General features: G+C 38.6%; 1 protein-coding gene across 3 annotated transcripts in view; it reads left to right on the forward strand.

Moving 5' to 3' along the window:
* Positions 1 to 15089, forward strand: part of LOC108883949 (cadherin-24) — a 130628-nt gene that overhangs the window by 65930 nt on the left and 49609 nt on the right. For all 3 annotated transcript variants that reach the window (XM_018677541.2, XM_018677542.2, XM_018677543.2), the window contains 2 exons: positions 9890 to 10009; positions 13641 to 13808. In XM_018677541.2, coding sequence (XP_018533057.1) covers positions 9890 to 10009; positions 13641 to 13808 — 288 coding nt within the window. The remainder of the gene's footprint in view (positions 1 to 9889; positions 10010 to 13640; positions 13809 to 15089) is intronic.

Below are 15089 nucleotides of genomic sequence, written 5' to 3' on the forward strand. Positions count from 1 at the left end.
GAAGAGTCAGTGTTGGCATCAACAGCGAGCTGGTCATTTCAGTCTTAGCTCTGCAGAGCTGTGATTCTAAGGATGCTTCCAGAGAAAGACACACAACTCTAAGAGGAGCCAAAGCACAGAAGCTGTGTCCAAAATTACTCCCTTGTTCACTAATTCATTTCTAATTATGGTAATTTCATTTTTAGTGAGCAGTAAATTGAGATATCAACATTCACATGATACACAATCATTTTTCATTATCACTGACGGGTTAAGTGTTGCACAACTGTAATTTTCACATCAATGGAATGTAACCGTTTGGGGTGTGGTAGCAGAAAAACTTTTTCTTTCTTTTTTTGCTTTGTTAGTACTTTTGAGGGCACTACATCACGTATAAATTTAACACTCATAACTCAGACACTCAAATAAAATAGTGGACAGAAAATATAGGGTGCGATAGTAAATGTAAATGAAGTGGTTTCAGAGTCAGCCACAGTTTTTTTTAAAGATAGTTTTGTAATATATTTTACTTAATGTATTCCTATGATTATTTATTTCACAATGTAAATTAAGCACAGCTTTTATTTTACATTTATTTATTTATTTAAAGGAATTCTCATGTCCTTGGACTCACCAACAAAATGAACTAGTTTTATCTACAATGAAAGCTGCTCAAAGCACCATAATATGATCATCGAAACTTTCTGCTGTCATCTGTCTTGCTCAGTTGTCCACAGAAACCCAATTTATTGCATCTTTCCCACAGTTATAACATGAATAAATTGCTATCGCAGTGCCATCTGCCATCCAGACAGATACATTTTTCATGCTAGAAAGATGATTACTATCTTTAGACCAGACGACAACGGTATGGAGGTACCGTTATTATAGTTTGACCAGGTAACCTCTGTGCAAAGCTGAACATGAGGTAACATAATTACAGTCCTGGATTTAGGGATGTTTCCTGGTTATTGATTTGGCCTATGGTCCAAATTTAGCCTGGACTCTTTGTCACACTTCACACCCGTTTCTCCAACCTCTCATTCTTGTCTTGTCTATGCTGTGATTGAGTAATGAGAGCAAAAATGATAAAGAATAATCTCAATAGCCAGGATTAGTGCTTGATCCCATTCTTGAAGAGGACTTGATTGAGGGGTCATCTGAGCCACATTCTGTAAACAAACTCTAGTGTTTCATTGGTTCGTTGTTTAATCAGAATAAAGTCCCAGCCAGTCACTGCTGTCAGACTCCAAAATGATGGATGTCCCACTTGACTGGTGCTAGACAGTGTGTTTTATTATTTCTATCTCAGAGGGCCTAATTGTCTGAATGTATTTTACTCAACAGCTTCGAAAGGGCTGTCAGTGTAGCCTGCACAGAAAAGTCCCTTACACTGAGAAATGTGAAATATTGAAAAAATACAAAGTATCAGTTATTGGAAGCTAAATTAAACCAATTTTGGGCCCAGTGTTAGAAATTTAAAAACTCTATTGGATGAACTGTAATATCAACACCTATTATGAGAAGCACTTCAAGTGGGAGACGAACTACTTGAAATACAATGAGCATGTTAATGTAGCCATAGATGTCACAGCTGCAGCTATACAGCCATTATACAGCACGGCACTGCCATAACATTAGCGCCTGCTAAGATTCCATTCACAATGAATTACCATTTTGTACACAGCCTTTTTAGCCTCCGTCAAAATGAATCATGAATAAATGGGTGTTATATGGTGGGAAAACCTGCTGCAGTGCAGTAGGTTCAATACATAGATAGTTGTCAGAATACAAAGTTAAGTGAGGGAGAGTTTATTTACAGTTAAAGATGGATTCTGAATGCTACATTTAATAACAAAAGAACTGTGCAGACTTCACTGCAGCTGGAATCCTAAATTCTGATGGAGTGTTCTCCAAAGTTGTTGGTTGGTATTCGCGCCTCATATCACCATGCTGTGGTCACAGCAAGTGCAGCAATCCCCATGATTTTGCTTCCCTACATTTTGTTGAATTTTGGTCATAAACTGCTTTTATTTATAAAAAAAAATAAACATACTCTTCTGTCAATATAAAGTGAGTTTAAAAATGATTATTATTATTATTTCAATTTTTTCAAATAATTTTACACGATCATGGCCAAATTCCAAACTTTAAACGCTTTGAAAACCTATTTTCTAAATCACCTCTCACAATCAGTAATGGGATCCAACATTATCATCATATTTTCTGCCAAAATTACAACAGTTTTCACGTTACAGGTTTTTGTATTTCTGTTTTTCTGAGGGTGGGGCTCAGCTGTACATTACATAGAGGGCCCTTTGGATGACAGAGTTATGACAGCAAGGGGATAAAAACATCCACTTCCAAGCGAGTGATTCATCCATTGTTTTCCATAGGGGACAACAGGATTTATCAGCAAACAGCTACTTTTAATGACTTGTACAGCCTTGCAAACTAATTCTGTGTGTTGTAAATCAATAACTGATGCTTGAAATATTAATATATGTTTAAAGTGATTTAATCAAAATATCTCTCTTACATTCAGATAGCAATAATAATATCGATCTGTACATTGAATTAAATGAAGGAGTTGTGCACTATTATGAATACAGCCGACATAAATCTTCCATGTTTATGTTAGTCTCGACCATTGTACCAAATCACTGTACTGGGAGAAATGCAGTTCATAAAATAACATTGGTAACTGTGTCACTCCAAACATTTTCCTGTTGATCAGGATCAGCATTAGACAACCATGTGCCAACTAAAAACGTTTATGTGGTAAACAATATATTCACGTATATGTAAGACTCCTGAATGTCAGTGCTGTTGACAAAAGAAATGTTACATTGCAGGAGACAGCTTTACTGACAGTAGAACAGTTTTTAAATTGAACAATCAAATCAAAAAGATCCGTTATATTCCTGATATTTATGTGAGAAATTGTAAAATAAATATGAAATAACTAAAACTAACATATTCAGTAACCTATTCTACATACTGTGTACTATTCTATATACTCAGTCATCTCCCACACAGCCGGCAAACAGCCCAATTTTTCTTTTAAAGTAGGTTCTTATTAGTTTTATCTTATTAATCATGATCATTACCAATAAACACTCACCATCCTATTATGTTGCACAGGACAGTAGACAGTAATTACTGAAAAGTTTTTCCTGCTCCAAAGTTACTGTATTTGTCTGACTGTGAAGTCTGTGCTGCAGATACATTTCTAATACAAATTTAGGTCTATAAAACACCCTGTTATATAGCTGCTAATAATATTTCCAAAATCATAAAAAAACTAATCCTGTTGGTAAAATAACATTCTGTTTTAGTCTGTTTTCACATATGTTAGCTAGTAAAGTCTGTTAATCTGTTAATCTGCTTGATGGTAAGGAGCTCAAACACTGTAAAACATATTGTTAAAATCCTGTAATAGTTATTGCAAAATCAAAACTGTAATGGATGTCTGATGCTACCAGCCCACGGTGTTTGGAACTATTTGACGTCTCTACTGTTCAGCTGAAAAAAAAAAAAAAACTGGCCTTAAAGAGTCAATTGAGATGTGGTCATTCTCTCTCTCTAATCTATTCTGGCCACAAACCTCTGTGCTGTGGACTGTCAGGATTTAGCTACATTTGTATGAGAATCTGGAGACAGTTGGTAGGTCACTGTCAAATCACAGTCAAATCTGATCAGAGCACACACAATCATGATGAACCAGATTAACTGACTTTTAGAGTGTTATAGATAATAATATGCTACATTATAATACATAATACCATATATATAGTATATATATAGTATATATATATATATATATATATATATATATATATATATATATATATATATATATATATATATATATATATATAATATTGCAAGATGAGATTTCATCTCAAATTGAATGGGCTAATATTCTAGTTTGCATTCAGTAAAATTCAGTTCAGTTTAATATTGCATTCTCTGCATTTTTATTTTAATGAGCCAAATTGATATTGTATTCAAAACAAGCATTTTGTGCCTGGAGCAATTGCCAAATTATAGCACTTAATATACTGAAATATAATTAAGTAAAAACAGAGATTAACCTGCTCTAAGTCTAATGAATAAACAAATCAGTGATGCATGTCCATATGATAAGTTAATAAGAGGTCTATTTGATCTTTGTGTGTTGCAAAGTCAAAGGCACTCTGAGAGCCACTCTGCAAACATTCACTAATGTTAGCAATCTGGCAGGTGCAAGAGGGAGGAAAGTGAAATATTCCCGCTTGTCCTGTTCCAACAGACCTTTGTATTCATGTAGCACGAGTCAGAATACAAGGACCTGGGGAGTCCTGGGTGCCCTTTTCAGATTGTAACACCTAGATATAGTTTCTGAAGGGCCTTCTGTGCAGTAGCAAGCTAAAAGCAGCACAAAGTGAAGGACATTTGTACTGCTGTTCTTGCTTTGTATTTAGGACACATGCTTTACCTCACTTTAACAGTGTCCAGTCTCATAAGAAAATGTTTTGTGCAATGGTTTGACACAGATAAAGTTTTAAACCAGAATATACAAAACATAAATGAATTTTATATAAGAACATTATATGGATTTGTAAAAGTTTTATGTGAGTGCTCAAATGCACTTGGTCTCCACTTTTTGCTGGGAGCAGGCAGGTCAGACAGTGCTGTTCAATTTTATTACTCTTTTTGGCATGAAATTGCATCTCTGTTTCCGCCTGCTCCTACCACACAGAGAAAATTTCATGGCTGGAGTTGGCGGATGTGGCTCCACACACCTCTCCAGAACCCAAAAATTGAATGCAAATGGGAATAGAATTTAAATGCAATGCAGGCAGAACCTGCAATGGTTAGATTAATGGGTGATTTTTAATGATACTGTCACCACAGATGCTTATAGAATGTATGAGGTCCTTCCCTTTTCTTGATGAAATACCCGTAGCCATCATACAGCAGCAGGAATGATACAGTACATACAATACATTCCATCTGCACTCTCTAATTTAAGAGATGTGCACCTTGTAATTATGCACAGGTCAAACAGTGTGGGTTATCATAATGATAATATGGTTATTATTATTATTATGGGGAGCTCCCAGGTTATGAAATTATGTAAATGGATTAAACAGGCTATTGTTTTTATGTCAGTATTTGCAGTTGTGGCTTGAATGTGTAATATTACCAACTGAATACAATATATTTAATCACTTAAACATACAAAAATATATTTAAAAAACAGCGCAAATAAAAACAGCCTTTATTATGCTAGGCAAAAAGAAAGCTATAATCTGCCTGTTAGGGTTTCTGTCTATTCATATTTGAATCATGTATACTGTTTGGCTGCTTTGGGACTTGGCTCTTTCCAGAGAAGAGCAGTTTTTTAGCGGCCATTAGGAAACTGTCTGCGATTGGCCATAACTGAGACCTGCCCTGGTTCTACCTGCAAATAATCTATTCCACTTACTAGTAATATATTCCTACTGCTCCAGCCTTGTTTCCACATTGCACTACGAATCAAAATTAGTTGGTCCTCCACGTCCGTCTGCTCTTGCACCCCGTGCCTACACCCAGTGTCAGGAAAGGGGAGCCTTCCGTTTGTGAAGTGTGGGAAGTCTTTTACTGAAGCAGAAATTGTGGATTCGTCAAAATTAATATCATAACTTTTATGGTAGAAAAGAAAAGTGGTTTTCCAAGGCAAGCACCTTAAAATCATTCTGGTAGAATGTTAAAATAAAACGTTAAAATAAAATCTAAGGGCACAAGTTTGAAATTCCTGTTCAACTACCTCCTGTTTCCTATGGAACTGATGTACGACAGTGTCTGTTTATCAGATACTGTTTACCTCTTAAAAAACACAATTCAGTTTATCAAATGAATTCATGAGGACAGAGGGAGTCATTCCTGGAAAGCTGTGAAATGTGAGATTTGGGTGTAATTGTAAACAAATTCTAGAAATGACCTTTTTTCCAATTTAATAAGAAATGATAGAGGATTCAAATATTATCTGCCATTTTCAAATTTCATTTTCACTTGAAAAGTGGTGACAGAGTGCACATGTCAGAGGCACAGTGACCTGATAATATTTCTGTGACTGTAGAATGATCATAGTCAGTGTGACAGGAGCACTTGCAACAGAAACGAAATAAGAGTTTAGGCAGAGATAGGGGGGATTTTTGCGCTCATATTGCAGTGAGATGTTGGAGTGACAATTACTGTCTGAGGTTGTAATTCAGAGCATGACTGCAAAGTGCCTGTAGGAAACAGTTTGTATGTACAGAAAGTACTCTAATCTCCATTTAAACTCTGCTCTGCCCCTCGAAAATGAGTTCTACTTTCAGGAGCACTCTTGCTTTTTAAAAGTAGAGAGAATTGCTTTCAGGAAAACTTTTGAATTTGCCAGCAAAGAGGGTATTATTTTAAATAATTCACCCCAAAACTGGTTAGTTTAGAAAAGTTCAGCAAATTTGGCCCGAGGTCCTCACCATCTACTTCACAAGGGTTTTTTCCCCCAAACACCAAGGTTCTTCCCGAGCTGAATTTGTTTAATTCAGATTAGAATAATGACCCTGCCAGCAGCCTGCCAGGGCAGGGCCCAAGGAGAGAGGGGTGATAGAGACGAGCGCTATTTAGTAATCCTATCAGCTGCCTGATGAGTGTCTGCTCCTCATAGCAGCTCAGTCCTCAGATTGAGTTGTTCAGTCAATCATGGATTCAATATTTACTTGACGATTCAATATTTACCAAGGCGCTTTGCAGCATGCGTGACAGAGGAGATAGTGCTGCTGAGGGGATTCTATCAGAGACTCGTTACATGACACGTTTAAGGGTGATGGTGGGGGGAGGGAGGAGGGAGTGGGTGTCTCATCTGAGGCAATGAGACACTGATGCAAGGTGCGCTGGAACTGAGCCAGTTCCCCGCTTGAAATTTGTGCCTGCAAAGTGTTTTGTGCTGGTTTCACTTGACTGGGTATAAACATCTTGCCAGATGTGTATCTGCAGTCAGAGAGAGTGACTCATATTTAAAGTTTAACCTTGAGTATAAATATTTAGATCTATCTATCTATACCTCTCTCTCTCTATATATATATATATTTATATACACACACACACACACACACCCATATATATGAGGAATGATTCCCATCGCTTTTCCTCAGAGGATAGATGTCTTATGGTTAGAACATGCGTTCCAGATGGATGCGTGGCAGGGTGAATATTTGATCCTTGTGGAGTGTGACTGGCTGTATAGCACGGCTGGCAGGCTGCATACCAATGGATTTGCCTTTGCCTTGCACTTGTTACATTAACCTCAGAGCCAAACTGTTTGATCCCTGAGTCTGATTACTTTTTATTGCTGTCAAAAGAAACATTTCTGCCTACTTATGTTCCCTTGCACTTATCTACAAAATCTATAGCGAAGAAAAAAAGCTTAAAACATAAAGAGATTCAGCAGCAGACACTTAGTAGTTTGTGCCAGTCTGTGAGTAAAACTGGTATGTTGAGTGAGCTCTTTGAAATGAAGACAAAAAGTGCTGCAGATGTATTTTTTTTTTCCAGCTGGCTAAAAATATGTGAAATGGAGAGAGAAATCAAAACTGGGAACAAATTTATATATAAAAACATTTATATATAAAAATATATAAAACTAATGGCCAAACATCTGACAACATGTTGAAAACAAGCCATCTACTCTCCTGTCTCTTACTGTGTCTCAGTTCCACATATTACATAAACTGTGCACTAATAGTCATAGTATACTGTTTTTTGCATTTAATAAACAAAGCCATTGTTCAGTAGATGGAATGCCACAGCTGATTGAACTTCACAAAGAGACTCAAGATTTAATTTTAATGTAATTCTTGTTTTCTTGTGTTTTCAAGATCTTCCTCGAGCTGTCTCACAACCATTCACAATTTCACTTTTTTTTTCTTAATTTTTGCAGCTGTGAGCAGCTCCTCCATGTCCTTTGGGCTTTGCATTGTAGGACAGTAGAACACATAAACAACACACTCAGAAATCAAATGTTTGTCATTATGCATGCTGAGAGATTTGAGTATAACTTTGAGTTTATTTTGACTTGGATCTTATTTTTGTAGACTATTTTAACACTGAACACACCATAGAATTGTTCAGATTAGATGGAAAGTATGAGAAGTAAAAGTACTTTACTGTGCCTGACATATTGTTATACCATATACCACATTATTTGATTTTTAATACTGGTACATCTCTGTACAAGCAGAACTACAAGTACTGTTGTAGCTGGTCAAAGTGGAGCTAGTTTTAAATACTGTATAAAACTGAGGGGTTAGTCCAGTGCTTCCCAACCAAGAGGTCAAGCCCTTTCTGAAAGGTCACAATATAACTCTAAGAGGTCATGAGATGATTAATGAGAAAGGAGTGAAGAAAAGATATTTTTTGCTTTCAAATTTGTATTCATTTCTTACATGTATTCATTTCCTTTGAAATGTTCGTGAAATATTGGGAAAATTCACCTCTTCACACTAAAAACTAAAGACTAGCTACTGGAATGGATCCATGTATTTTAAAAGTGTATAATATGTTGCTTTATGTAAAATCTTTAAAAAAAAAAACCTTCTCAAAAAGTACCTTCTAATTCCATCTGTAAATACATGTAGGATACTTAAAAGAGCATTTATCTATACTGTGGTGGGGTAGAAGTATAAATTAGCAGAAAATGGAAGCAAAGTACAGATGCCTCAAATTTGTGCTCAAGTACATCACTAAAGTAAATGTTCTTCTTTACAACTGATGGATAAAGCTACAAAAGACTCAAGTTGTATTAAACTAGAATTATGTTGTAATTTTTTCTAGTGTGAACACACAACAGACTCTCTCTCTTTCTTGTTCTGTCTCTCTCATCACACACACACACACACACACACACACACACACAAACACGACCCCTCCCTTGCTCCTTCTCAAACTCTTCCCTGGTTCAGTCTTTGCAGACTTTACATCTGTCATCTGTCAATAACCCCTCTGATTCTTAACTAATGTAATGTAATGACCCTGTAATGGGTCTGTGACCAGATGATCTGAGGCCCAACCTTGCCGCTTTTCATGCACATTTTCACACACACATTTACGCACACTTCACCTATCTTTTCCCATAGTGATACTGTCATGGCTTTGATCAGAAATAAAGTAGCAGCTGCTCCACAATTCCCCCCTCTTCTTCCTACCTTGTCTAGCTCTGGTCTCCCTGGGAATAGTCATTCCCTGCGTGCTTTCGTATAAATATAGACACATATGACTACTCTACATATGAAATGTGTTTACTGCATTTGATATATTCATACATTTCAATTTTTTGTCTGCAAATTCAAAAAAATTTCCCTGCCAAATTGACACTCCATGAGCCGTAGAAAGAAGATTTTAAGGAGTGAGTGGGAGAGGGAGGACCGCGGAAGAGACAGACGGTCCGATTGAGAGAGGGAGCAAAAGGGAATTGGAGACGGAGATGAAGAGAAATGAAGTGAGACAGGGGGAATTGAGGTGGGGGGGGGAGAGGAAGGTGAGCAGCCGGATAGAGGAGGGAGAGGGTGAGTGTGTGTATGGGGGGGCGAATAAAGTATTTGTCACAGTGCCGTTGGAAAGAGATTGAAAAAGAAGGAGTGGGAGAGGAGAGTGGAGGTTGCCCTGATATAAAGCTTTCATATGCTCTTAAAGTACTGCTGTATTCTGTCCACTTAGCTCCAGCTCTGCCTCGTATTGACTCAGTCCTTCTCTTTTCCTCTTTCTTTTTTCCTTATTTGCTTTCCTCCCCCCATCTCTCCTTCTCCTCTCTATCATTTCCTCTCTTTACCTACCTCATTGCCCTCTCCTCTTCTTTATCTTCCTCTTCTCCTCCCTCCTTCCTCGTCTGTCCTCCCTGCAGGCACGTCTATAATCCAGGTGACAGCGACAGATGCTGATGACCCGACTTATGGGAACAGCGCCAAGCTAGTGTACACACTGGTGCAGGGCCAACAGTACTTCTCTGTCGATCCCCAGACAGGTGAGTGTGTTGATATATCTGCGTGTGTGTGTGTGTGTGTGTTCCCATCGCAACACACATGGGTGGAGAAATGTAAAAGAAGCGCAGATGCTAGAAAGCAAACACACACACACTGCAGAAAAGCAAATATACTCAAGATGTTGAAGAGCAAACAAGTGAATTCAGTTCTGACTCATGATCGAAACACACATACAGTGCTGAACATGTGTGTGTGTGTGTGTGTGTGTGTGGATGGACACACAAACGCAGGTGGAGTTAAACATCAGAGAGTGTGTGGAGCTGCATGCACAAATAGAGAAACATGTTATTCTCTCTCTCTCTCTCTCTCACACACACACACACACACACACTCTCCCCCTTGTGCATCCCTAGTTCTCTTGTCACACTTAGTCATCCATCTTTCTCACTTCCCTTTTCCCTAATGCACCCCCTCAAACACGTCTTGTTGAACACCCACACACACACTCTCTCTTAGGTGCACACACACACACACACACACACACGCACACACACAAACCCATATCTCCCCCCTCTCCTGGTGTTCCCCCCTCTCCAGTTTGCTCCAGTATGAGCTGGCAGAAATGCATTCATGCTGCCAGGGCCCGAACAAAACACAGCAGCAGCCTAATGTTATTATTTCTGGATGAAGCAAAAACAAAAAGACCTGTTCAAAGAGAAGTGTCAGCAAAGGTTTGTGAACTATTACACAGGACAGATTACAGAGGGCTCAAAGGACTTGTCTGCTGTGTGTTGTTCTCAATATGCCTCTGTGACACTCATGTCACCCAAGGGCAGAGAGTTTTTTTGTGGAGAGGAGGGTGGAGGATGCTTTATATATTTATTTCATTTTATTATGATTACTTTTTTAGCATCATACCTTGGAGGGAAATCATAGCAGAAATGAAGTTCTAACTGTCTGATGCTTTAGATGCTGTTTTGATTGACAGCGCGCAAAAAAAACAAAAACTTCAGCTCACAATGTGGCTGCTGAAGTGTTTTTTTTTTCCACATGGGAGTATGTGCCTGAATGCAAGTGTTTATTTTGCCCACATGGGTCACAGGTGGCCGATACTTGTGTTTTGCTCATTGAATGTCAGTGTTAAGTAATTGAAAGCTTTGACACGTGAAGACCTCTGCAACAAGCAAAGGAAGCTGCGATGCTTTTTGAAATGCTAATTGGGGAATATAAGCCTAATTCCACCCAGTGTGTATTAGCCGTGACACTGTGCTATTAGACAAGCTTTAGTATTCCGAATGTGTCCGCTCTCTTCTCTCCCTCTCCTCCCCGCTCTCTATCTTCCTCTTTCAATCACCCGGTTTCTTGTCGGCTCCATCACCAAAGGTCTTATTCAGAATATACATTTGGAAGCAAGAACATTTGCTCGTATATTCAGTTTGTTTGCTTATGAATTCTGCTCAGAAACCTAGACATATTCCTGCTTGTTCGTTAGCATTCAAACCAGCCCGTGTTGAATGTGAATTCACCTTGAGCTGCCAAGTCATCCAGGCCCGGTGTTTTGGCTGATGCCGGGTGAGAGCAGCCAGCACTTGATGTGCAACATCCAATCATATGTAGCAGAATGAGGCCATTTACACAGAGGAGGTGATCAATGTTGAATGTGTGTAAGTGATGCGTCTTGGTGTGCCGTTAAAAAGTGTGCGATACAGAACCAGATTTTATGCTCTGTCAGCACGTCCAGCTGTCAGCGCGTGGGGATTTATTTATTCCATATGAGCTTCTTCACATATCTGTGTTTTTATATGTGTGGGTCTATGTGTGTGTGTTTCAGTGTGCTGTTAATGCGACGCTAAGTTCCCTGTCAAATGGAAACCGAGTGCCGGCAAAGCTGTCAGATTGTCAGTAAAAGCAGCGTCTTCAGCCTGATAACAGTGTGGTTTTATATTGTCCAATAGGTTTGGAAGGGCTTCAAAAGCCTCAGAGATCTAAGGATAACTTTACCCATCAATTAGAGTGAGAACATGGAGTTTCCACACAACAACAGCTCAATCAGCTGATCAAGCAACTGCTGACAACACTGACAGTTTTCTAGCACAACATACAGCCTAATTAGATGAATTAAGTAAATAACTAAAAGTACAGCTCTATTATTACAGTAAACATGAGCGTGGCACCTGATAAAAGTCTGCACCACACTCTAATAAGACATATTTTATAAAGGGTTGTTACTAATGGATTTGATGATGGCTACTAAAATATTTTATTATTGCTTCAGCAATTATGGCTCAACTGATACTGGCTTTCTGAGGCTGATACAGAATTGATATTTGAGATAAAGACACAAAAATGATATTTTGGCCAATATGCATTTTTTTTTACATAAACACTTCATATTCACTGAGAGAACAAATTATTTTTTTTCTGGGGAGACTGTTTATGAATTACCTTAATCTTGTCTTTGGCTTTTCTGTACTTCAGTTTCTTATTATGTAACAGCTGACATATGCTGATACATCTGCAATAGGCCAATATCATCTGTTATACTGGCCCAGTCCATTGCCTGATCTCATTAGCATGAGCAACTTTTGGGTTGCCAGGTTGAGAAAACCTGTGTGGCTGCAGTGTACCTCATTGTATCTTTGTAGCTCTTTAATTCATTGACAATACCCCTCTAATGGACCGTTACCTTCTAGAAAACAGCTGCAGAGCATCTGGACCAAACACCATTAAATAACAACATATTAACATTTGTGCTGGTTAAATGGTTTATTGGAAGCAAGAAGCCCATAACCTTTTATTAATGACTTACTAACATGTGTAACTGCAGTCTTGATGAAGTTTTTAATGATGGGTCGTGACTTTCTCAGTTCATAATGGGGAGTCATATCTACAATCATAAATGTTAATCAGTCATTAATAAAAGGCCATGGTGTCTATTAAGATTAATTCACCACTTTCTATCATATCTGCCGAGAGTCAGCTGGATCAGCTGTTTGACCAACAGTTAATCTAGTTGCCTCTTCCAAAGACAAAAAGGTCACTTTATTATCATCTCTCAGGGCTGCACTTATTCATGTTAGTAAGTCATTCTAATCATCCATCACATCTAGGTGTTAATAAATGAACTGTACATTGCATTGCTGGTATGTTAAATGAGGCGAGCTAGATTGTGAGACAAAGTAAGGCATGCTCAACTAAAAATAATTATTGTTACTAATTCACAAAGCAATAAATGATTTATTAACCATCAACTAATAAGGAATTAGTTACAGCTTATAAACACCTTGTCTTTTTAGAGTGGTACCTATGGATGTCTGGTAAAAAGATAATCCTGTCATGATACAAGAGAGGTTGTGATACTGCTCTTGTATCTTTAGAAGATACTCTGTTGTTAAAAATGTGAATAGACCTGGATGAGATCCCAATGTGCTGGAAGCTTTTGTTCCAAAACAGAGCACAGGCCAGAAAACATATTTTGGAAGCCAGAGGGTTTGGTGCCTGGTAATCATTGAGTCATAAATATTGATCAAAAAACCCTTTTAGTCCTACATAGATATATTATAGTCATTTGCTGCCATTTCGCCACAGTAAAAACTTTATTTTCCCTGCTTTAAATGCTTCATAGCCACCCTGATGCTATTCTCTGAGTATTTGTGTGTGTCTTTTTTTCAGGTATTCTGCGTACAGCTGTACCTGACATGGACAGGGAGACCCAGGACCAGTACCTGGTGGTGCTTCAGGCCAAGGACATGGGGGGCCACCTGGGTGGATTATCAGGGACCACCACCATCACTGTCCGGCTCTCTGACGTCAATGACAACCCGCCGCGGTTCACCCAGAGTGAGTTTCTCGACAGCTCATGCAGCCGCCCACAGAGAATGAATGACTATCAAGAATACACAGGCAGTTCAGCATAATAGAAGAAAATTACTGTGCGTTGGACGTGCTGTGCTGTCTGTACTACACACGTAAATGCAGTAATTGTGTGTACTGCCTCCCATCTCACCACCAGCCACACATACGTGCACACACTCACCACGCAGGAGCTTAACACTGTTTGCACATATTTCATTACAGCTTGGAACGTCACATTGGTGGGTTCTCATCTCATTAGACCATTGCAGAATCAAGTGAGCTGTCAATCACTGAAAAGTAACAGAAATTACTTTTAATGACTTTGTTGTATAACTTTCAAGAAAACAAACATTAGGCTGCATAACACCATAAACATAGTGTTTGTTTTGCACCGGGAAGCAGAAGAGTTCTCAGACCTCTCTGACCTGCAGGTACTGTCAGGATTTTCACAGCAGCAGTCAGGCAGAGGAGACTCCTGGAGGGCTGCAAAGTGCCTCATCAAACATTCAGTCATGGATTTCACTCACCTGTGCAATGATAGATCAGCTACTATTTCCAACTGCAGCCATGCTTTCAGATTATGGGAAATAATCCAGCGGCATCAGTAATTAGGCCGACCTAATTGGCTTCCTAAGTAACTGTTTGATAACATTTAAATGAATTTCACTGTTTTTGATTACAAAGTTCTTTTACTGCAAAAGATAGATGGAAAAGGTCTATGTCCTGTGTAGCTGTGTGACTTCTAATGGTGATAAATTAAATTAAATTAGGCCTTACTCCTGTGGCCTAGCCTACTGTTGCATATAAACAGAAATTAGACCAAATTAGTGATTTACATAATGGCTGCTGGTCGCCATGAAGTGGGTTTATCAGACATTATTGTCCTAGTTGAACATTATGCTATAAATCATCCCTTAGTTATCCAGAAGGAGGTTAGTGTGCTGGTTAGACAACTCCCTCTGCAACGCTGCCCTGGCCTGTCTGTGTTTGTTTGCTTCTGATGTGTCTTAGAGGCTGATAATACTCACCTCCTTCTTCGCTGGTCCTTGAGAATTGGTGTGTGTGTCCTTTATTACATTCAAAAGGACACGCCAGTAAGTCCTGTGAATGTGAATGATCAAGGGAACCAAGTGGCCTTGATGGCCAGTGTTCTTGTCATCCCTTACTTAATGTCATCCTTTCTGCCATTTCTCATCTAAGCAAGCGCTGTCTCTTTCAAGATAATTGCTGACCTTTTTCCAATTGAAGTGAAGAGGGTTGAAGTTT

This window comes from Lates calcarifer, linkage group LG4, assembly GCF_001640805.2.
Source record: "Lates calcarifer isolate ASB-BC8 linkage group LG4, TLL_Latcal_v3, whole genome shotgun sequence".
Taxonomy (NCBI): Eukaryota; Metazoa; Chordata; class Actinopteri; family Centropomidae; genus Lates; species Lates calcarifer.